The 24,647-nt window shown below is 50.0% G+C and overlaps 1 protein-coding gene across 1 annotated transcript in view; it reads left to right on the plus strand.

Annotated features, from left to right (window-relative positions):
- The first annotated feature begins 8,240 nt into the window (after positions 1–8,240).
- The window catches only part of LOC127229746 (uncharacterized), a 53,746-nt gene continuing 37,339 nt past the window's right edge, over positions 8,241–24,647 (plus strand). Inside the window, exon 1 of the mRNA XM_051194715.1 lies at positions 8,241–8,519. Within this exon, the coding sequence (XP_051050672.1) occupies positions 8,254–8,519 (266 nt within the window). The 5' untranslated portion in view covers positions 8,241–8,253. The remainder of the gene's footprint in view (positions 8,520–24,647) is intronic.

Here is a 24,647-nt window from a genome sequence, read left to right on the forward strand (position 1 = left end):
CCTTCCCCTGAAACCTCCTTGACTCTTAGTCCTGCCCATCTTGCTTTCCTATTGGCCAACAGTGCTTTATTCATTAACCAATACAAGAAACATATTTATAGAATGACAGACATCTCCCACCATCTCCTCTTTTCTGTCTATAATAAAAGAAGGGTTTTAACTTTAATATAGCAGTCAATAAATACTTGTTCAAGACTGGGCACTGCGATGTATGCCATTTACTCACTTAGGAGGCAGAGACAAGTGGATTGCTGCAAATTCAAGGCCAGCTTGATTTATCTATTAATACTCTGTCCCAAGATTAATAATGTAAATATATTTGTTCAACAAAGTGGCCACCAGTCATCATGGTCACCCTAACAAATTAACATGCTTCAGTGACACATAGAGATGCCATGCCATCTAGCCAAAAGGACTGGAAGAGTGAGGAGGCTGGCAAACATGTGCTGATGCTGAGCACTGAGGAATCAAATGTACACATCCAGCACAAGGAATTTGAAAGACATGGCTATTATCAAAAGTGCTGCCCACTGCTGTCCAGGGTGACTGACAGCAGCTTCTTGGGGGCTCAGAAGAAATATCTGACTGTGTAGACCAGGCTGTGTCAGCCTAGTGTTGGGTTTATAGGTGTAGTCATTGTGCCTGGCTTGTGATACACGTGTGTATGTAAAGGAGGCCATATGCCTGCCGTGGGTGTCCTTCCTGAGATAACATCACCTGGTTTTGTGGGACAGTCTGTCACTGAGCTCAGAGCTCCCCCACCCAGTTAGGCTGGCTGGCCAGTGACCCTCAGGGGTCCTCCTCATCCATGTCACCGGCTCTTGGATGTTCTAAATGTGTACCACCCTGCCTGGCTTTTTCATGGGTGCTGGGCACTGGACTCAAGTTCTTATGGCTGCCTGGCAAGTGCTTACCTACTGGGCTATCTCCTCAGTCCTCAAATGCAATTAAAAATACATTGTTTATTTATTATTTTATGTGTGTGTGTTCATGCGGTGTGCATGCATACGTGCACATCTGGTCATGTCTTGGCATGTGTAGGTGCCAGGATACATGTTTGAATGCATGTGGAGGCCTTCAGCTGTTTGCTTCCTTGATGAGGCTGCATTTCTCACGGAGCCTGGAACTTACCGCTCAGCTCCTCTCCTTGCCAGCTTGCTCCCTGTCTCCCCTACTTTACCTCCCAGGGCTGGGGTTGCAGGCAGCCACCACATCCACATAGCTTTTATGTGGGTTGTGGGGATCTGAACTCTGGTCTTCATGCCTATGTAGCAAATACTTTAGAGCCTCAGATGCAATTTTAGAAGAAGCATTTCTTTTAGCCCATGCTTGGTTGAATGCTCTGGTGCAGAACCCAAGGATGAAAATAGGACTGTGTTTCACCTTTACGTGTGACTCTATGAAGTATTGGCGCCTCCAGTTTGTGGACAACAGAACAGGCTCAGAGAGGTGCAATGATTTCCCAAAGTCACACAGCAGGCAGTGGCAGACCTTAGCAAGGAGACCAGGCACATTGGTTCTGTGGAGGAGTCCATCTGTCTCTCCACCCACCCTTGGCTGAGGCTCTGCCAGGCATGCGCCTCTTTGTTGCTTCTGATCGTGCCCCACGGCTGGACTTGGGCTCTGTGCTTAGAAGAGGCATAGAAGGGGAGATTCAGACACGAGAACCAACCACATGAGCACAGGCAGGAAGGGGGTGTGGCCAGCGTCTCTTGAAGCTTGGGAACAGAAGCATGTCTTGAGTTGGGTGGAGGGGTGAAGAGGGAAAGGACATTCAGGAAAGTGAAGTTTGGTTTGTGCCAAGCAGGAGAATGAGGAGGCAGCTTCAGCCCAGCATACCGCAAGTGCTCAGCATGTGTGGCTGCTGGCCCTATCAGTGAGGAGAGCAGAGCAGAGCTGGGTGGTAAGCTGGGCCACCAGGCCACAGTCTGCGGTCTCCCTTGCTCTCTCCTGAAGTCCAAGCCAATGTCCTGGGGTCACACTGAGATCATACCATCTGGCTGGGGACAGGGACATGGGTGGAAAGTGTACCAGCTGTGACTAGGTTTCTCCTTGCTGGGGTGCACACTTTGGCTGACGCTTGTCTGCTGGTCTCAGCCTGGCAGTCCACCTTTGCCATCTGGTCTGGCAGTTTGTTTAGCTTGTCCTCATGAGACTTTTGCCCCAAGCCATTAGAGCTCTCATTGACCCCGATTTGATTCGATTTTTTCCCCTTCCACCTTGCTTTATGCTTGCTTGTCTGAACAAGGGTTTTACAGTGCCCAAGATGGAGCAGCTATGCAGACATGAGGACTTAAGTTGGAATCCCCAGCACACACATACAAAGCCAGCTGTGGTCTGTGACTGCCATGCTCTGGAGGGGTGGAGACATGGGGAGGGGGCTTGCTGGCCACCAGCCTGGTTTCATGTTCAACAAGAGACGGTCTCAAGGGAATGAAGCAAGAATAAAACAGCAGATTACCCCAGGTCTTCCTCTAGCGTCTGTGTATAGTTTCACACACACACACACACACACACACACACACACACACACACACCCCACAAGGCTTAGGTGGGCACATAAGAATGAGTGTTAAGAATATTTTTAAATATTAGAAAATTCATAAATTACATGTGAAATTGAATGTTTTGGGTCTGTGAGATAGCCCAGAGAAAAAAGGTCCTTTTTTGTTTGTTTGTTTGTTTTTTGTTTTTTGAGACAGGGTTTCTCTGTATTGTTTTGGAGTCTGTCCTGGAACTAGCTCTGTAGACCAGGCTGGCCCCGAACTCACAGAGATTTGCCTGCCTCTGCCTCCCGAGTGCTGGGATTAAAGGTGTATGCCATCGACACCCTGCAAGAGAGCAAAGGTTCTTGTCAACAAGCATGATGATGCGTTTGATTTCTGAAACCCACATGTGAAGGAGGAAACCATCTCCTACAAGTTGTCCTCTGGCCTCCACATACACACCATAGTATGCCTGTGCGCACGCGCACACACACACACACACACACACACACACACACACACACACACGTTGTATGTACACATGTTCTATGTGCATGTATGTATTGTGTGTGGTATCTGTACATAAGTATGCTGTGTGTGTGCATGTGTGTGGTAATGTGTTTTATGTGTATGGTATATGCATGTGATACATGTATGTATGTGTGTGGTATATGAACATATATGGACTCGTATACATGTTACTGTGCTTGCATGTGTTATATGTGTGCTATATATGTTACATATGTACATGGCACATGTGTGCTGTATGTGTACATGTATGCATGCATTTCTGAGTATAGTGTAGGTACATGTGTAGGTATGGGTGTGTGTGTGTTCATACACATGTGTGCGGAAGCTATAGGAGGCTCTTGGGCATCTGTTCTATCACTTTCCACTGTATCCCTTAGAGACAGGGTCTCTCACTGAACCTAGAGCTAGGCTGGAAACCAGAAATCTCAGAGATCCCCCACCCCACAGCACTAGGTTTACAGGCACTCATTGACACACTCATTTTTCCCCCAAGGGAATGCTGGGGATTTGAACTCAAGTCCTCATGCTTATGTAGCAAGAGCTCTTACCCCATGAGCTGTCTCTTCAGTTTAGTAGATGCTCTGTTTAATTTTTGATTGTGAGCCTAGCCTTTAATGGCTGAACCATCTCTCTTTAAAGAACACCTGTATGATAGTACTCAGGGTTCGCGAAAGGAAAACTGATGGAAAGTATTTATATATGTATGTATGTACGTATGTATACATATATATCTGTATATATATATTTCATTATATATATACATATATATATGATCTAGAACTTATTAGACTGGCCTGCGTAACAATGGGTGTCTCACTCTGGGAAGGCTGAGAATCCAGTAGTTGTTCAGTCAGTCCACAACGCTGGATGTCTCAGCAGTCCCAGTCTGGTACTGGAGTCCTCCAGTAGTCCTGGAGAGCTGCTGGTTTCGTCTACACTGGAAGCCTGCCACAGTTTGTTCTAATTTCATAGAAAGAGCTCTTCAGCATCAGGACAGATGAACTTGCCAGCAGGAGTGAGGGCAAGCAGGCAAAAGGTAAAAGCCTCCTTCTCCCATGTCCTTTCAGGTAGGCTGCCACTAGGAAGTGTGCCCAGGTTTAGGGTGGGTTCCTACCTCACGTGACCCAACGAAGAAAACCCCTCCCAGGATGTCTACTTGCTGGGATTTTAATAGATCCCAATGTGATCTCAGCAGAACACCATACTCCCTCCTCAGAAACCCAAGTCTGCCATGCCCCAGCACCATTTATAAATTGGCATGAAAGCTGGGCTTGCAGTTAAGCTTGCCTGCAGGACTTAGGACCCCCAGCACTTGTCCCAATGTGCCATATGGAGAATAAGGGCAGGTGACCAGTCTGCTCCTGTTCTGTACAGAAGCCATTTTTCCAGCTGACCTGAGGTTGGCTGAACCTGGGGACACTTGGAGCCCACTGCCATGTGTCAGGGCATCACTCTGCACAAACTCTATTTTGAAGCACTAATTCCCAATAAGATGGTGTTAAACAATGCTTGAAGGAATTTAAAAGTGTGCACTCTTTGAAATAGCAAGTCTCCTCCAGGAATTCGTGCTACAGCACGTGGCAGATCTCTGTATGTGGCACTGGCTGCAACATTTGGACAACAGGAAAAAAAATCCGAAAGATTGGCTGTTCATGGTGGACAGTGCTGTGGTGCCAGCTGTTCAGGAGCTGAGTCAGGAGAGCAGCTTCAGTCCAGGAGTTCAAAGCCAGCCTAGAAAACATAGCTGGACCCCATCTCTAACACAGACTGGGGAGGGTGAAGAGAGAGAGGGAGAGACAGACACACAGAGAGACACACACAGAGACAGAGAGAGGGAGGAGGTAGAGAGACTGAGAGATAGACAGGGACAGGGAGGGAGGGGATGGAGAGAGACAGAGACTGAGAGAGCAGTTAGGGAGAGGGTGGAGAGAGAAGGATGCAGGGACTTGACCTGGAGGAAATGAAGGAAGGCAAACACAGGGCCCCACAGAAAAGCAGGGACCCAGTAGACTGGACTCCACTGGAGGGGCTGCTGCATCTCAGAACCCAGCGTGTTCGCTATGTACGGTTCAACAGGAAGAAAGGGTTTATGGTACAGAGCTGAGCAGGGAGCCAGGGCTACTATATACAGTTATACACAGAGGTAGGATTATTACATGCAGTGGGATGACGGAGACAGGCATGGCTAGTCTCTATAGGAGCAGTCTGCAGGCTGCCAGCATCTAGGGGAGAAAGCTATGGTGGACGTTTTCTGCACACCTGTTGACATTCTCACTCGGACAGGAGGAAGGCTTTGCCATTTCCCATGCATCTGAGGCATCGGAGTCCTATCATGGCTGTGCCCATGTCAGCGGCACACATTCACTCGGGACTTCCTTCACTCGGGCTTCCTCTGCTCCCCACAGAGGGAGAGAGAGGAGATAAAGATGAGAGAGTGGAACAGGAAGGGATGGGGGACTAGAGAGGAGAAGAGGGAAGAAAAAAGATTCTGAAGGGCCGGCCACTCTGCAGCTCAGGAGTGCCACATTGCTCCCTCGTGACAATCTTGCTCCAAGTAGCCCTGTTCTCGCTTGCTTCCGTGGTGGGAGAATGGCATGGCTCCTTCTGGGTCCCACCTTCTTCCAGGAGCTGCACACATTTACAAACAAGTGTGCCTTGTCTGCCTTGCTGAAGAGTTAGTGCTCATTCGGTCAGTGTCTGCTTTCCTGGCCCACAGGTGAAGGACACCTGTGCACCATGTCCCTGTGCACATGGGAAAGAAGAGGCTGCAGACATGCCCCCTCCCCGCCTCCCCGTGAAAGCCACAGACATGCCCCTGGCTCTCACTGTCCTCTTTCTCTCCCTCCCCTTTCCCACATCTCCAGTATGTGTCATGCTGAAGAACCACGGCTCTCCAGGAGCCATCTGATTGCTGGAGCCACACAAGGTGGTCCAGGTTTGGCAATGGGCATCAGCCTCGACTCAGGTGTGGCTCTCATGTCATACAGGCATGTACTGAACCCTACCTATGCCTGGCACATGGGGTCTGTCCTGTGAGGCTGTTACATCCATGCAGTGGCTTCCAGCTTATTTTCTCTCCTTATTGTCCTCTCTCACACTCAGCTACACCTAGGTGAGGCAAGTCCCATGTACTCTGTCTTTCTCTGTTGGGCAAACACAGTTGATGAGATGGGCACACCTGCTTGGACCAGATCCAGCTGGGGAGGGCCTACTGGTGGTCAGGGGGTGCAGCTCATATATATATATATATATATATATATATATATATATATATATATATATCAGCTCATGGGGGTGGGAGGCCTCCTTTCTGGAACAGCATTTCCCAGACCCTGCAGGTGCCTTACTCCTGTCTGCACAAATCCCAAGCTCCAGGGCTACTCAGCATTCCTCACGGCTCAACATCCCTCCTGTCTGTGGAGTCAGGCTGCCCTAAAGGCTCTAGACCGGCACCCAGCCAGCCATGTCCTCAGAACCAGCCAATCATGAACCAAAAATGTTTTAAAGAGTCTGGGTTGTGGCTCAGTGGCAGAGTGCTTGCATCATGTCCCAAAAGATGTGTGATTGTGTGTCATTTTAAGAGTCAAATAAAAAAGCCAGGCCTGATAGCAAAGGCCTGTCTATCATTCAGCTACTCAAGAGGCTGAGGCAGGAGGCTCACTGGTTTGGGACCAGTCTGGGCTACAAGAGTAAATTCCATGACCATCTTGGCAAAATAAAAAATTAAAAAGATCTGTGGGTGGAGCTCTTGTCTGGTATGCAAGAGGTCCTGACTTCACCTCCATACTGCAAATAAATAAAATAAAATGATCGAATACACAAATAGGTCAAAGAGCTGGCATATCGATGCATACCTACAAGCCCTCACTGTCCAGGCTTAGGTGAAGAATTGTGAGTCCCAGACAAGCCTTGGCAGCACGGTGAGACTCTGCCTCAAAAACAAAACAAAACAAAAATCACGGTAAAGTAGGAGCTGGAGAAATGGCTCAGTGGTTAAAGGTGACCCTGCAGAGGACGGGGCCACCCAACACCCACACAGTGGTTAACAATGGAGTGTAATTCAGGGGGTCCAACACCATCTTCTACCTCCAAGGTCATTGTATGCACATCTGCACAGTCTGCATGGAAAAACACTCATGCATGTACAAAGAAAATAAAAATGAAATGTGCTGGATGGCTCAGTGGGTAAGGCTTGGTAGATTGAATTCCATCTCTGGAGTCCAGTGAGGGAAGGAGAGAACTGATTCCCACAGTTGTCCTCTGACCTGCACAAATGAACTATGTGAAGCACATCCATACAGCACACCAAATAAATACATAGATAAATGTAAAAACAAACAATACGGAAACAATAAAGGGCTGGGGGACAGCTTAGTAAGCTGGGACCTGAGTCCAGGCGTGGCGTGGTGGGACACACTGGAAGCACACTGCTGCGGGGGTGGGGTGAGATGGGCTGGGGGGTGGAGACAGACAGATCCAGGGCCTCACTGGCCAGCCAGCCTAGCCTCCTTGCCTTCAGGCCAGTGACAGACCTTATTGCAAAAACTAGGGAGATGAGCCCTGCAGAAAGACACCTAAGGTGGACCGCTGCCCTCCACAAGCATATGCACACATGTTCCTGTGCCTTGTATACGGCATACACATACAAACAACAATTTTTTGAAAAGCGAGACAAAAATACAAACAAACAAACAAAGAAAAACAAAACAAACAAAACAACTAACAGACGGTTTCCCTATGCTCTACACCACACAGAAGGCAGATGAGGACCAGGCGTCTAGCCCAGTACATTTGAACTTGAACTTGCTATCAGGTGTCTGGAGTTCACAGGCCCAGAGCACAGAGAGCAGGGGCTCCAGAGGGTCCATTCCGCAGAAGGGAACATCTGGATGTGAGAAAACACCCCTACCCCACCCCACCCCAGTCTGGCTTGCAACTGCAGCCAGGCAGTCCTATTGCTCAGCATCAGCCACACCCTTGCGCCCTTTCAACCCATGGCCTGTGTTGCCCAGCAACTGCTAGAAGTGTCTTTCCTGCCCCCCCAGTTGCCAAGGGAATACTTGATCCTGGCAGCAGGGCCTGGGGTGCTGAACTTCCGGGCCCAGGGTAGGGTAGCCTCTGCTGTCCACACCTGCTCGCGTGGCCCTGGCTTCCCTGTTGCTGCTCTCACTCTGCTCTCCCTGTCTGCCTTCTCCCTCCAGTTTCTTCCCCTGGGATTTCTGAGAGAGGCCCATGGATGCCCAGGGCCCCTTGGGGCTTTGACCCCATGCTCTCCCGACTCGGTCATGACGTCCTGCACTGCCCACGGCGCCCAGGCGCGGACTGCACTCTGGCAGGCTCACCCAGACCCCTGCACGTCCCGTGGTCACAGCAGATGAGTGGCAGCCTCGAGGGGCCAACTCTGAAACGGCGTGGTGGAGTGGTGGACCACCGGGATGTCATCTTGGCCCACCAGGCACACAAAATGCACAGCACCCCTCAGGCCAGAAGGAAAGAGTGGGAGTGAGTATGCGCCGCGAGGGGGCTCTAGGGGCTCGTGGGTCAAGCTGAGCTTGAGCTGGCAAGCTGCGGGGTGCAGAGCGTGCTGATAAGCTGTGTGGTTACTGAAGACTCAAGTTCTCCCTTGAGAGCGGATCAACACTCCGCCTAAGGGTTGCCTTGAATTCTCTGAGCCAGCTTTGTGAAGGACGCAGGTCCCTGTGCACAGTGCAGCCAGAAAGGGCTGTCAGAGGGCACAAGTGCTTTTGCTGGGGGTGTGGTGGGGAAAGGTGAGAAGTGCTGCCTTCTAGAAGCACCCCCCCCAGAGCCTGTATCTGCTCTAGCTGCAGGTTCCAGAGCCTTGTGCTGAAAGTCGGGGATGGGTGGGGGGGTAGGGAGCCCCTGGCTGGGGTTGGGAGAATGTGGTGATTTCCTGACTTGTTTTGTCATTCCCTAAATGAGTCTTAGGGGTGGGATGGGTGTGGGGGTGGGATGGGTGTGGGGGTGGGAGTGGAGGGCAGCTACCTAGTGCTCAGGACTGAAACCTCTGCCCAAGTTCCATCAGCTGGGGAAACCAGCCACGCTGTGATATTCGATGGATAGTGTTTTGTAGAAAGGTCCCACTACAAACTGCTCCTTTGCCATTGCTTTTCCAGACGGATTGCTAGGGCTTTTTCCCCATAGGTGCAAAGGTGGGGTGGGCTCGTGGCCTGACAATGATGGCTGTGATGTGAGCATCAGTAACAGCTCCAGCAGCTGACGCTGACAAGACAGGAATCAGCTCAAGTCTTAAGGGGTCCCTTGGTCTCCACACATTTACCGTCCCAGAGAGGCTCAGTGTGTGGTCGGCCTGCTTTTCTGCAGCTGTCACTGTTTTCTTCTGTTGCTAGAGGAGGCTGGGATGGTGAGTGAAGCCAGGGGGTGCTGGTGGGCGTGTGCAAATGCAAAGTAAAGCCTGGCCATATGTGGCGGGCAGGTTTGAAGAATAACTTCTGGTTGAGGCTGCCTTATGTGACCTCTGAGGCGGTTCTTGAGATGATGGCGACACCTGGTGGCATATCTGAGCACCTACAGGTGGCAACAAACGAACCTCTGAGGTTGGCATGTGCTCCTGTATCCATCCATCTTCTAGTTCATGTGTCCACCTGTTCACTCAGCATTGTCTACGCATGCACCAGTAGTCCCATCCACGGACCTTCCCATGTACCCCTGGTTTCCCCCTCCCTCGTCCACTCACACAGCCACTGTCCACCCCACGCACTCAGTCCACCTGCTCCTAGGTGCCTGGATTGTGCCTCTCCAGGACGTCGTCCCCATGTTCCTCTTCAGTTCTCCCCACTCACGCTCTCCCTTGTTGGTTCTCGCAGACGCAATGAAACTTTGGGTATTCCAGCAGACTTGCTGCAAGGAGACTTTTTTTTTAGGGACCGGAAAGGTTTCCTTTTAAATTATTGTATTACATTTTAATTTGCTTTGTGTGCACATGGAGAGGGATGGGCACGGCATGTATGTGGAGGTCACTGCTGGAGACAGCTCTTTTCCTTCACTGTGTACCATCTGGGGACTGAACTGAGGTTGGCATGTTTAGAAGCAAGTGCCTTAACCCGTTGAGCCATTGTTTCTGTGCAAGGAAAGATGTTTAAAGAACTGAAAACACTGTTGCTCAATGGAAAGGACACCTGTAATGACAAGAGCAGATACTTATTCATCTGCAGTGAGCTTGACCCAGGCCCAGCTCTTTGTGTGCAGGCTCTGCACTGGCCTGGGCTGTGTTCAGCTTATCCCCATGTGAACCTTTTCTGTGTGTTTGCCATAGTATGGCTGGTAGACTTTACTGCTGATCCCCTGGTCCCTACCCACTGTGAGATTCTAGGCCCGATGTCTACCACTGAGCCACACCCCTGCCCCTCACTGGGGGATTCTAGGCAGGAGCTCTATCACTGAACCACACCCCTGCCCCTCACTGGGGGATTCTAGGCAGGAGCTCTATCACTAAGCCACACCCCTGCCCCTCACTGGGGGATTCTAGGCAGGAGCTCTACCTCTGAGCCATGCCCCCAGCCCCTCACTGGAGGATTCTAGTTAGGTATTCTATTTTTTGACTGACCCATATCATACTTAATTTATACATATGTTCTGCTAAACTTATCACACACAGTGTAATATACATAAATATAAATGGAAATGGAGACATCAATAAAATATATAATATTTTGAAATCACATATTTTCAAGACTTTTTTTTTTATTTTTGAGATAAGGTCTCTTTACGTAGCCTTGACTGACCTAGACCCTGGTAGGTAGAGCAGGCTGGCTGCAAACTTACAGGCCACTGCTTGTATCTGCTTCCTGCGTGCTGAATTATGGCTGGAGGTGGGTGTTGGTGTACAGCATAGGCTGGCATCACACTTGTGAGCCTCCGGTCTTGGCTGGAACTTGAGGACTCCAGGTCTGCTTGTGAGGGTTAGTGTTAACTATCACTTGACAGAATGCAGAGTCACCAGGGGAAGGGCCTCTGGGGGGTTCTACTGGTTTGGTGGAGTGAAATGTAAGATCTTCCCACAGTAGGTGATGCCCTTCTTGACTCTGTGGGACACCAAACTGTATAAAATGGAGAAAACAGACCGTGGACAAGTACACGCGTGTTAGTCCATCTCTCTGCTCTTCACTGGGCACACTTTGGCTCTAACAGTGATGGTCCTGTCCTTATGAACAAGAAGCTGAGAGCAACCCTTTCCCGCTGAAGTCCCCTCAGAGCTCTTATGGCAATTGGAACAAGATGCTGGCTCTGAGTCGGCTGCAGCCATCCTCCTGCCATGGGCTTGCTTTTCCCTCAGGATGCTGCTCTGTTTTTACTCTGCACACATTCCAGTAGAAGTACATGCTCACATTTGATAGTTGCCAGGGTCTCCAGGTTCATGCCAAAGCAACACTTATGCCTGGCCTATCTACATATCTTCACCTTTCCCTCTCTCTCCCTCCCTCCCTCCCTCCCTCCTTTCCTCCCTCCCTCTCTCTCTCTCTCTCTCTCTCTCTCTCTCTCTCTCTCTCTCTCTCTCCCTCTATCTCCACTGATCTCTTGGAGCAAGGGAGCTCTGTGCTAATTTGATTGTTGATTGTGCTTTTGTAATGGAGAAGGACACAGAGCACACAGCTGAATAAGCAAAGACCTCAGCACCATCACCATCCACCCCAGAGCTTTTTGCACTCCTAGCTGAAAGTCGGGCTCCGTCCCTACATGGCTGTTCACCTTACGGATGGAGTGTCTGCACAGCCACAGCCACAGCCGTCTCTCTGACTGGATCAGTCTGTGCTACAGAGCAGCCATATGAAGACATCCTTACCTGCCTTCCCTTCTCCTTCTCCTCCCCTGCCCTCCCCTCCTTTCCCTTTCCCTCCTTTTGTCTGTCCTTCCCTCCTACTCTGGTCTTGAACTCCTGATCTTCCTGCCTCTGCCTCCCAAGTGCTGGGATTACTGCGTGCCACCAGGCCTGGATAACATTCCCTTCCTTTGTGTATGGATGTGGATGTTTGTGTGTGAGTGTGCATGCGTGTATGTGTGTGTGAAGGCCAAAGGTCAATCTCAGGTGTTTTTGTCTGATCTGGAGTTTACCAAGTAATCTAGACTGGGCAGCCAGAGAACCTCAGGTAGCCCTTTGTCTCTGCCTCCCCAGTGCTGGGATTATAAATGCACATCACCATGCCTGGGTTTTTGCATAGATTCTGGACATCAAAGTCAGTTCTCAGGATTGCAAAGCAAGTGTCGCCCAGCTGAGCCATCCTCTCAGCCCATCTTTCTTTTCGAAGGCTGAATAATATTCCATTGCATCTCTAGGATGGTTTGTTTACTTGTCCATCTGTCAATGGGAACTTGTGCCTCCCTTCTGCATGTGAGGCCACAGTAAGCATGTGTTTCCAAATGTCCCTCTGAGGCCCTGCTTTCAGTTCTTTGGGGTTTATGTTATAAGGAGAATTGCTAGGATCTGGGGTTTTGCTAAACTTTTCTGTTGTTTAAACTCTCTACACTCTGTTTCCTATGCTCTTCAGCTGGGTGTGGCAGCACATTCCTGGGGAGTGGGGACAGAAGGATCAGTCACTCAACATCATCTTCAACTACATAGCAAATTTCAGGCCAGCTTGGTTACAGAGTAAAATCCTGTCTCACAGAAAGAAAAACAAAACAAAAAGGCTGGTGCTGTGTCTTGGTGATGAAGAACTGGCCTGGCGCGGGCTAGGTCCTGGGCTCCACCCTAGCACCACAGAAGCCCAAGTGCTGATGCAGGCCCGTGACCTCAGTGGAGGGCATGTTGGGCTGTCTGAAACCCTGTCTCAAAAACACAACACAAAGCAACAATAACAAAAACTCCCAGTAAGACCAAACCTTTCTTTACAAGAAGAAGGGTAAAGGGTGGAGGGAGGCTGAAAAGGGATCTCAGGGGCTAAGAACAACCTGGGTTTGATCCCAGCACCCCACTCCAGTGGCTCACAAATGCCTGTAACTCAGCTCCAAGTGATCTGACACCCTCTTCTGGTCCCCACAGGCATCAGCACACACACACACACACACACACACACACACACGCACGCACACACGCACGCACACACGGAAAGAAGGGAATGAGAAAGGGAGAGAGAGAGAGACAGACAAGGAAGGGAGGGAGAGGAGGGAGGAAAGGAGAGGAGGGGAGGGAAAGGGAAGGAGGGGGACAGCTCCCATGGGTCCTACGGTGTGTGTCCTGGGTTATCTGAGCTGCTTCTGTGGCCCTGTGGCCAAAGCTCCCCACGTTGCCCAAGGAGCAGGGTTGGCTCCGATGAGTGCCCTGCCAGTTCTGCTCACCCTTTGCCAGCAATCAAGTTAGATGCCCGCTGCTTTGCTGCATCTCAAGATGGGTGGACCTCTCAGTGGTCCTTTCTTCTGGCAAGGAAACATCTCTTCAAGCCTCCTGTCCCTGGATCAGCTATCAGTCATCAGCACATTTTCACAGGGCTCGGTCCTACCTCTACCGTCCTGCAAGGATGCTCGGCTGGCTTTCTTCCCACCGCTGGTTTCCCCAGAGCCTGAGCTGTGACAGGCACAGGCAGGTACTGAAGGACCTGTGAGTGAAGTGCAGCAAGGCAGCATGGGCAGACAGACAGACAGGCGGAACAGTGAGACAGACAGCACAATGCGGTAGAACAGGGGGTTCTGCAGAGCCAAGGGTCAGTCACTGTAAGGACTGTAGAGTTCAGAGCCTCCCTCCCCCTCCCTCCCCTTCCTCCCTTCCCTGCCTCCCTTATCTTCTTCCCTCCCTCCCCTTCCTTCCTTCCCCTCCGTCTCTCCTTTCTTTTCTTTCTTTCTTTCTTTCTTTCTTTCTTTTTTTTTTTTTTTTGAGACAGAGCATCCTCTCAGGACCCCATGCTGGGACTATAGATGTTCACTGCCACACTGATTCTTCTTCCTTCTAACCATCACTTTGACAGAGTCTCACTGCTGGGGTTATACACTCAGCCCACCACGCTCCACCCAGCTCAATGATTTCTTAGTTTTACACGAAACTGGAACAGGAATAGGATCTTGAAAATAATTGACCTCCATATCCATGAGTTTTTCAAGGATGTAATCAACCATGGCTCAATTTTTAAAAACTTTAAAAATTATTTTATGTGCATGTCTGTGCACCATGTACATTCAAAACCCTTGGAGGCCAGAGGAGGGCCTCAGATTTCCAGGGATTAGAGTTACAGATAGCTGTGAGCTGTCATGTGGTTGCTGGGAATTGTACCTGGGTCCTCAGGAAGAGCAGCCAGTTCTTTTAACCACTAAGCCATCTCTCCACAGCCCCCTTTTTAAGTTGCACTGATGGACTGGGTATAGGAGTGTTAGGGTGCCTGCCTAGCTTCCCTGAGGCCTGAAGCTTCGTCCCCAGCCCCTCACGAAAGTGCCAGTGCTGACTTGTACTCTCTAGTGAAGCCTGCATCTCCCTGAACTCACGAAGAAACGAGGGAGGTGGGCGAGTTATCATCTCCATTCCTTTTGATATATTATGGGGTGATACGCCTTTAGCTATTTTCAGATGACTTATTAACCTGAATTGCAGGTTCACAGCTTCCAAGGTTGTGGTCCATAGTCACCAACACTAGTTTCTGGGCTGTGTGTTTATGGCAAGGCACGTCATGGCATGCTGTGTGTGGAGGAGCAGAACATCACCTCAAGGGCTGCAGGGAGGAGACAGCCATCAGGATTCTAAATGCCTGATGGGGTCCAGCCCACTGTGACCTCACTTCTTCCAGCGAGGCCCTACCCTCAAAGCTCCCACCACTTCCGAACAGCACCACAGGCCTCATGGCCTTTGGGGTGCATCTCAGGTTCAAGTCGTAACAGGAAGTGGCCTGGAACACTTCAAAAATATACCTCCAGGGCAACCTCCCAGCAGGTCCCATCAATTCAGTCTCATCAGTGGGGTGAGTGCTGTTATGACCCAGGTCCATCTCAATAGCACCTCCTGCTGGGGACCAGGCGGTAAGCAATGAACCTCAAACTCTGAGATCTAGTGACTGTTCTTGTCCCCACACCCACCAGTTCTGGTTTTTAATGAGCTTTATGAATGTTTCCTGGACATTCACAGTCAAACCCATAACGTTCTGGGTGTGCACAGGTGTGTGTGAGGGCGGGCAGGTGTGCATATATGTGTGTGTTGAGCTAGAAGTTAACCTTAGGCATCCTTCTCCAGGTGCCCAAGGAGAGAGAACAGGGTTAGATCTCAGCCTTCCAGCGGAAGGTTCTGTGATCCACACCAGGTGGCGCTGTTGTCCATGAACTGAGCAGGTGCCAGGCCCCAGAAACTTAAAACTCTAGCGCCCCAATCCGCACCTCCTGGACTTCTGCTTCCCTCCTTTAGGGGGCAGGGCTTTGAGACCGGTGGCAGCACCCTCAAGATACCAATTCTCACCACACTGTTACCAATCCTCACACAAAAGGCCAGTTCTTTTTAAAAGCACAAGGAGTCTGATAACGAGTCTTGCGGGAAGGCAAGCTCACCCAGTGGGTAGCAGGGCTCTCTGCACAAGTCTGGAGAACTGTGTTCAATTCTTGGAACCCAAGTAAGTGTGCCAGGAGACAGTTCTGGTCCCCATATGCATGTCTGGCACAGGTGTGAGAGCATCCACACATAGTAAGAATAAATGGAAAATTTGAACAGTCAGTTGGGAGGGACTGGGGCTGTGGCTTAGTGTCAGGGCTCTTGTCTAACATGTGAAGAGTTCAAATCCTGGGTCTACCATTTGCTGACCCTGACAGTGGGCGGTCCAGTTCCCTTGTTTGTAAAGTGGAGGCAGAGATAGCATCCAGCTCTGGGTGGCAAACATTTTCTTTTTGTTGTAGTGTGTGTACATGTGCAGGTGCATATGCACACATGTAAGACTGTGTGTGGAGGCCAGAGGTCAGAGGTCAGTCATGCGTGTCATTCTTCAGGAGTTCTCCACTGTTTTTGTTTGTTTGTTTAACAAAAGTCTCTGTAGCCCTGACTGTCCTGGAACACACTATGTAGCCTTGTCTGTACTCACTGGAGACCAGGCTGGCAACGAACTCACAGAGATCCTCCTGCCTCTGCCTCCCGAGTGTTGAGATAAAAGGTGTGTACCACCGTGTCTGCTTCCACTCTGGTTTTTAACACAAAGCTCTCCCTGGGACCCGAGGCTAATCATTTAGACTAAGCTGGCCGATCAGCAAGCTCCAGGGTTCTTCCTGCCTCTACTTCCCTCTGCCAGAGTTACACCGATGCTAGAAGCCTGGCTTTTTCCATGGTTCTGGAATGAAGCTTGGGTCCTCATGCTTGGAAGGCAAACCCTTTCTGCACCAATTGCTCTCTGCAGCTTAAGGCAGCAGCTTCTGTAACAGTGCAGGCTAGCAGGCGCCCTGCGTCAGGTCTCTGCACCGCAAGGCAGAAAGGACAGATGGTCTCAGGGTCCTGTCTCCACAAGGAAAAGAAAAGGACCTGGCTTTCAGAGAGGAGATGCCTGGGAATCAGAGCACTTTTTTTTTTTTTTTGCGGGGGTGGGGGGGAGGGAGAGGCAGGTTGAACAATTCTAGCCTAGTTGATATTAAAAAGAAATAGGTCTGCTCTCAGGGCGCTGCTTTTCCAGTGCAGCTAGCTGGCTGCCAGGGCAGAGAGACCCTCTTTTTGTCCTTTGAATACTGGTCTTGGCTTCAAGCCACAGAGGAAGGTCTGCAGAGGCTCTGAGGTGCCTGCCCCTCCCACAATGTCTGCCAGGCTCTCCATGTTGCTGGCTCCTAAGTGGTCATGAGCACGTGTCCCTAAATTCACCCTTCTGATCTTTTTTTTTTCTTTTTTTTAATAATAAACTATTTTTTCTTTTCTTTCTTTTCTTTTTCTCCTCCTCCTCCTTCTTTTTGGTTTTGGTTTTCAAGACAGGGTTTCTCTATATTGCTTTGGAGCCTGTCCTAGAACTCACTGTGTAGACCAGGCTGGCCTAGAACTCATAGAGATCTGCTTGCCTCTATGCTGGGATTAAGGTGTGCGCTACCCTTCTGGTCTTATAGAATTTTTGATGTAGGATTCAGTTGTGTCTTGGTTTCGAGTCTCCAACAGCTCCGAGTCATCCCTTCCTCTTCACAGGGTCTCTTACCACCAGCACAGGACCATTCTACGCTCTCCCACCTCTCACTTAGGGCTTGAGGTAGGGCCTCTGCTTGGCTAATGGAGCGAGGCTGGCTGGCCAGTGTTCCCTACAGATCTGCCAGTCTTCATATCCCGGTGTGGGGAGTGAAAGGAAAGTGTTGCTCAGGACCCCCAAGGCCAAGTTCTAAGATACTCATGCTTGCATGGCAAGGACTTTGCCACCAGGCCCTGACACACTTTTTGGATGGTTACTATACTCACAAGAGGATCTATTCTTTTGTTTGTTATGTTCTTGGCTATTGTAGTTTCTGTTGAGACAGGCTATTTAACACAGCCTGGCTGAGAATCCATGACCCTCCTGCCTCAGTTTCCCCAGTGTCGGGATGACACATGTGACTTACCACTCTGACCACTGCAGGGTCTTCCGCTGGCTCAACTCAATGGACCCGCACCATTGCTGCTGGCCCTGGGTCAATGCCACCACTTATCTTTTGCTCCTTGTGTTTTGGGGTTTTGTTTCCCATGGTTTTGGGGGTGGAACTCAGGATCTTGTGTGTGCCAACCAGGCTCTCTACCACTAAGCTACAGCCAGAATCTTCATGTTCATATATCTGCAGAGGCCAGAGAAAGGCATTAGGTCCCCTGGAGCCAGAGTGCCACACAGTCATGAGCCTGACTGGGTACTGGGACCAAGGTCAGGTCCTCTGGGATAGCAGCTGGGCCATCCCTCTAGCTCAGGCTAGCCCTGAGCCTCAGGTGTTATCATGCCAGGCTCCTGCCTTACGTGCTTTACCTTTTTACTTGCTGTTCCCTCTGCCCGCAATGTCCATCATTTAGTTGGCTCCTTCCATGCTGGTCTTTGCTCTGATGCTGCCTAATGGTATGGAAACTGATAAAGCCTCTGTCTAAATTCCCCCAGTGAGGAGGGACTGGGAGCATGTCTCAGTGATACAGCCCTTGGGGGATGGAGCTTTAGCAATGGGTCCTACTACTGTGATATTCCCAGGCCATTTTAACCCGCATCACAGTGCCTCACTTTCTTCTTTACTTTATGCTTATCTGAGACACCTCCCCCTCCCACACACACATTTACAATGTGGAAGTTATGAATCAACTTTGGGGTGGAAACACACATAGACACAAACACTTCAAAAGCAAAACATGGCCACAGCTTCCTAAGTGAACATACAGTAGCTCCAGCCTAATTCCGGTTTGGGGTTCTTATTCCTTGGAGTACAGTGATTTCCTCTCTCTGTATCCAATGAGCACATACTGGTCCAGCTGACTGTTCAGATATTGAGGTGGTTCCATACAACCTAGCTGGTCCCAGATATTTCCAGGAAATCCACGTTCCAGAGCTCTGCCATCTGCATGCATCCATAGGGGAGGGGCCCCAGCCATAGATGCTCAATCCTTTTCCAGAAAATGATGCCAAGTCTGCGTAGGACCCGTGTTCCCATCCCAAACTAAGAGAGCTTTAAGTGACAGGCTGCAGCTGGTGCAGAAGGCTGGGCAGGTGGGACCCACAGCAGGCTACAGATGATTCTGACCATGTTTTGAGCCACGAGTCCTCTACAGTGCAGGGAAAGCAAGGATGGGTTTTTCTATGATGGGGCCCGTCCAAAGGGAAGCAATCATATTAAGAGCTTTTGAAATCCTAGAGTTGTCCCAAGACATGCTTCTCTAAGAGCCACGGAGAGCAGATATAGTGGCAACCTGGAGACTCCAAAGCAGTCCTGAAAGTGAACCCAGAGTCTTCTGGGAGACTCAGCATACACAATCCCTATTGGCAACAAAGTCACAGTCTCATGAACACTGCTGAGCCCACCTAGACTTGCTGCTTCTAAGTGTCATTGCAGCTACAAAGGGTAAAAAGGAAGGTGTGGCTTTTTCCCATCTAAATTGCAATTTTGTGAATTAAAAATTAAGTGCCATGCTGGGAATACAAGCTACCATCCCAGCACTTGGGAGTCAGAGGAAAAGAATGGAGAGTCAGAGGCAAGCCCGGACTAGGCAAGCAATACTTCAACTTAAAAACAACAACTAAAAAATCAAATCCCTCCCCCGCCACCAGTAAATGAAGTGACAGGTGAAGTAAGAAATGGATTCAGAGAGAACACTGAGATTTCGTGTGTGTGTGTGTGTGTGTGTGTGTGTGTGTGTGTGTGTGTGTGTGTGTGTGTGAAGAAGGACTTGGGAAAATATAACAAGCTGGGACACAGAGCTGGAGAGAGGGCTCATAGATTAACCGCATCCACTGCTCCTGCCGAGGACCCAGGTTCGGTTCCCAGCACGCATGTCAGGCAGCTCACAACTACCTGTGACTCCAGCCCCAGGGGATCTGATGCCTTTGGCCTCTGCCATGAACACATGGCACTGAACACATGACACATACCAACAGAGACACACAATTAAAAAATAAAAAGAGGGGGCTAGAGAGATAGCTCAGCATTGAGCAGGGGTTTCTTCTGCAGAAGACCTGCGTTCTGCTTCCAGTGCCCACATGGTGACTCACAACCATCTGTAATTTAAGTTCCAGGTGATCTAATGTCCTCTTCTGGCCTCTGTGGGCACAAAGTATAGCTGCAGTCAAAATACCCATGCATATAAAGTAAATAAATGTTTTTAAAATTTAAAAATCAAGACAAACCTAAAAAAAAAAAAAAAGGGTATCGGGGAAAGGCAAAGGGGACCAAGATCTATAGCTTGGGGAAACTGAGGAACAGAATGTGGTATGCCCTGGGCATGGGAACTACAGCATACATCAGTCTTGACCTAATCTCACCAGTTTTGTAATCCCAGTGTGCTTGGCCACACCCCACTCCTGGTACCAATTCCAGACTCCGTTGGCTTCTGTGGCACCTCTCAGGCCAGGCTCTTTCTCCTCATCTGTGAAACTGCATCACCTACTTTAGAGTAGTGATGTCAGAATGCAATGAGCTAATGAATACCCTAGAACCAACCACTCATGGCATAAAGTCACAGCAGGGGAGCCCCAGACAGTTCCAGGGCCCCTGTGAGTACCAAGGTCTGCAAAATGAGCAAGTCCTTCTGTAAAATGGCACTGTGTACCTCACATAATCCCTAAACAGCTTAGTAATGCCTGATACTTACCTGTTCTGCAGATAGTTGTGTTGTATTGTGTGGGAAATATTGACATGACAGGGGCTTCTGTATGTTCAGTATAGATGCAGTTTTCCCTCAAATATGTTCAGACCTCAGTTGACTGAATGGGTGAGTTAGAATCTACACATTTGTAGTGCTAAGTGGCTATCATAGTTGTGTGACTCAACATAGGATGTGGGCAACGGTGTTCATTAGTCACTCGGATATTCAATGAAAACAGTTTTAACTTTACCTCAATTGATAAATAGTGATGCAGACCGGAGCAGTGAGATGTGGATATTTTGTTTGTTTGTTTTGTTTTTCGAGACAGGGTTTCTCTGTGTAGCTTTGCAGCCTGTCCAGGAACTCACTTTGTAGACCTTGAACTCATAGAGATCCACCTGCCTCTGCCTCCATGGGCTGGGATTAAAGGTGGGATTAAAACACCAACACGTGGTGTTTTAATCTGGGCGCGTGCTATCAGTCAAAGTCATTACCATGTCCAACATCTCCCAAGCTTCTCACTGAAAATCAAGGCACTGAATAGATCAACTTCTGCTCCTTCCCATCCCCCTTCCCTCTCTTCCTTTCTCCTTTGTCTTCTTTGTGTGCATGTGTGTGCACACGTATGCAGAGGCCCAGCTGTTTTCCCTCAGGCTCCTTAAGTTTGAGGCAGGGTCTCTTGTCAGCCTGGCACTTGCCAGGTAGGCGAGGCCGGTTTGCTAGTGAGCCCCAGGAGTCTGCCCGTCTGTGCTCCTGGTGCTGGGTCAACAGGCATGTGTTTCCATGCTCAGCTACTTTTATGTGGGTGCCAGGACTCTAACTCGGGTCCTTATGATTGTGAGGCAGGCACACTTCCTCACTGCTTTTATTTAAGATATTTTTATGATCCCAAGAGGAAACCCCATATTTACTTTTTTTGTTTGTTTGTTTTTTGAGAGAGAAGAGGACAGGCTTGTGCTAGGTAGCCAAGGCTAGCTCATGCCCGTGCCTCCTGAGTGCTGGGGTGAGAGGTGACCAGCACCATACCTGGCTGTTGTTTGCTTTTGCTGGTTCTCAGAACTGCAAGGGGTACAGCTTGTAGCTCAGTGTAATTAAGGCTCCAGCTAGCTCTCTAATGCCCTCTGCATTCTGCTGCTTTATGGGTTATTCTGGACTAGTTTCTCCTGCAGCCCAGTGAGACAGTCTCCTTGGTCACATCCAATAAGAGTGGCAGCATGACAGGTTCCCAAGGCTGCCCCTTCACGTCCCTCCTCCCCCCTTGAAACAGGATCTCACTCTGTAGCCCAGGACAATAAAGATGCTCACTTAAATCAAACTTGCAGCTACCCTCCTGCCTCAGCTTCCCTAGTGCTGGGACGACAAGCAGAGAAACGATGCCCAGCTCAGGAATGCTTTCTTAGAAGACAAACGGGCCTTACCACAGTTGCTGGAAATCCTTTTGGAGCCCATTGGTCCACCTACCCATCCATGGACAAATGTCTGGACTGACGAGGAGGGCACTGCCTCTGCCCCTCGCTGACATGGGTTAGGATTTTCACCCCTACTCCACTAACTCCTGGGCTGTGGCTCTGCAGCTGTGGCTTGGCCTCCTGTCCTGAGGTGTGGAGCATCCTGTTCTTTGTTCTAAGGAGGTAAAAGGAACGATGACTTCGGTCCCAGTGAAGCTTTTCCCACACAGCCACGGGCGTCCACAGCTTCAGGAGGCACCATTTACATACATGGTGTAGGCGACAGTGTCCTCTGGGGGCTCCTGGGAGTAGCAGGTTTGCTAAATGCCTTCCAAGAGTCAGTGTGAATGTAACAACATATGCCAAGTGTTAAAGTTGCAACCATTTTGCAAACAAGAAAATGAAACACAGAGAGGCTTAGTAATTAGTCCCAGGTCACACAAGATGCAAGTCCATTTCAAATCTGGAAAGTCTGGGCCCAGATCGTGGGCCCTTGTCATTTCAAAGCCCTTAGTCTCTTACAAATTGCCTGAGCTGCCTGTGGCCCAGCTCCCCACATTTCACTTCATATTTGGAGGCTCTTAAACACTATCAGTTCTGCAAGTCACTTGCTGAGCTAGGGTTGAACACAGGTCTGCCTGGGCCTGGCTTGAAGCCTGTTAGTGCTAAGGACTTGGCAAGCACAGACACCCGGCCACTATGGTGGTCACTGCAGAAAGTTCCAGTGACTTGGATTTTAGCCCCGTCGGTGGGTCTCGATCTCCTCTGGGCCTTCCTCGGCACAGGGGCAACTGGTGAGGGTGTAAGCTGTCTTGAAGGACGTGATAAGAGGAGAGGCAGCATGAAACACAGGAGGCTCAGTGTAGATGGGGCCAGCGCTGGAAAGTCCCCACCCCACCCCCACCCCCACCCCCGCCCCGGATTCTTGGCTCCTCCATCTCCGTCTCTGTGTGGCCAGATTTCTGAACCTATGGCAAAGCATCAGTGAGAAGATCACGGAGCAGCTAGGATTCGTTGTGACTCAGTTTCTCAGGGCTCATTCCACAGTACTTGCTGCTTTGCGTCTGTGGTAAGGCAGCTTCCATGGTAAGGGTAATGGCTATCGGTCAGGGAGTAGGAGTCACAGACGACCTAATGCATTGCAGCCTGAGGTGGACACAGCCAGGTAAAGGGTTTCTGGTCAGTACACAAGCTTCCTTCAGGAGTTGACACCTCCAACTGACATGGTGGCACACGGCTGTCATCCTAGTACTTTGGCTAATGAGACAGGAAGATGACAGGGTCACGACCAGTCTGGGTGACATAGACACCAAGAGTTTGGGTGTGGTTTGATGGCGGAGCCTCGGTGTAGATTCCTCAGTTGAGGGGTTGTGGTATGGCACAGCAGTACAGGCCTTGCCTAGAACCTCCTAGTAGTAGAGTTTCTGCCTAGAATCCTCCAGTGAGGAGCTGGAGGCATGGCCCAGCCCCTCCTAGTTAGTCTGCATGAGACTCCACACTGGAAAAGCAAACTAGCTGCTCCCCACCAGATACAAGCTAGGAGCAGATGAACTCATTCACTTTGTCCTCTATTGAGAAATCATCCCTAAGAGATCTGGCATTTGAATCCCGTGGTTGGTTACCCTAGAGAGCTCCTGAGGTGCCCAGAGTAGGCGTCTATTGTCTGGGTCAGGCAGCCTCAGGTATCCACGGTCTGTATAGAGATAGAACTCTGGACCTGAAGTATGCTATTCAAATGAAGGAGACACACACACACACACACACACACACACACAGAGAGAGAGAGAGAGAGAGAGAGAGAGAGAGAGAGAGAGAGAGAGAGAGAGAGAGAACAAGGCAGCCCTGAGCCCAGGAGGGTGGGTCTGAGAACTTTTACAGTGAGTGTTGTGCTGGCTGCAGATCCAAGAAAGCCCCTGGGTAATTTGAAGACAAGGGCCATAGCCCCCACGATGTGGGGTCCAGTCTAACAGTCAATTCCCCAGAGGACTCACCCTGTCCCCAGAAACATAAGCCACTCCTGGGAGACATCACTGATTTATGGGCTGGAGTCTCACCAGCAAGTCCCTGCCATGAGCCAGCCCTCACCCCTTAAAGGGCCTCAGCACCACTGTGCTGCATGGAGCACTGAGGGCAACTGCCAAGCATCAAGACGGGAGGGCCAGGGTTCGAAGGCTTCTGCTGGGTTCCCCCATCGCCGCCGTCTCCGCCTCCGTCACATAACCATGCTGAATTGCCAAGACAGCTGAGAATTAGTGCCTGGACTCAGGCTTCTAATGGCATGGGCAGCTTCTTGAGTAAAGGTGACTGATTTGGGACACACTTGACAACCTTTCTCCGTGACACACCACTCCTAGTGAATCCCAGCATGCTCATAGTCATTCCCCACCCCACTGCACCTTCCCCACCCCCCAAAAAAGGCTTCCTAGCTCTCCCTGAGCTTTGGAGAAAGTGTTTCATGCAGCTCACATTGGCCTGAAACTCACAATCTGCTTACCTGGCTCCCTAAGTGCTAGGATGGGTTTGTACCAACACGTTCAGTTAGAAATACCTGTGTGGGTTCTCAGTGTCACTTTGGATACATGTTCATGTGTGTCCAGGTGACTCCCTCAGTCACCCTCTGCCTAATCTTTTCTGTTTCTCATCTGTCTGTGTGACTGTGTGTACATAATGTCTTTGAGGGGTGGGATGGGGTGCCACAGCGCCTCCCACCTAGCTTGAGGTAGGGTCACTGTCTTTTGCTTCAGGGTAGCTAGCCAGAGGGCTTCTGGGTGTGTCTCTCATGTCTACTCCTCATTTCTGTGGGAATTCTGAGATTACAGATGTCACCACATCTGGCTTTTTACACGAGTTCCTGGGATGTCTGCCTATGCAGCCAGCACTTTCAGCTACAGAGCTGTCTCCAGTACTCTCCGCCTTTCTTTTTGAAACAGGGTCTCTCACTAAACCTTGAATTCACTGATTCTCTCACCTGGCTGGCAA

The sequence above is a fragment of the Phodopus roborovskii genome, unplaced genomic scaffold (assembly GCF_943737965.1).
Source record: "Phodopus roborovskii unplaced genomic scaffold, PHOROB, whole genome shotgun sequence".
NCBI classification, from domain to species: Eukaryota; Metazoa; Chordata; class Mammalia; order Rodentia; family Cricetidae; genus Phodopus; species Phodopus roborovskii.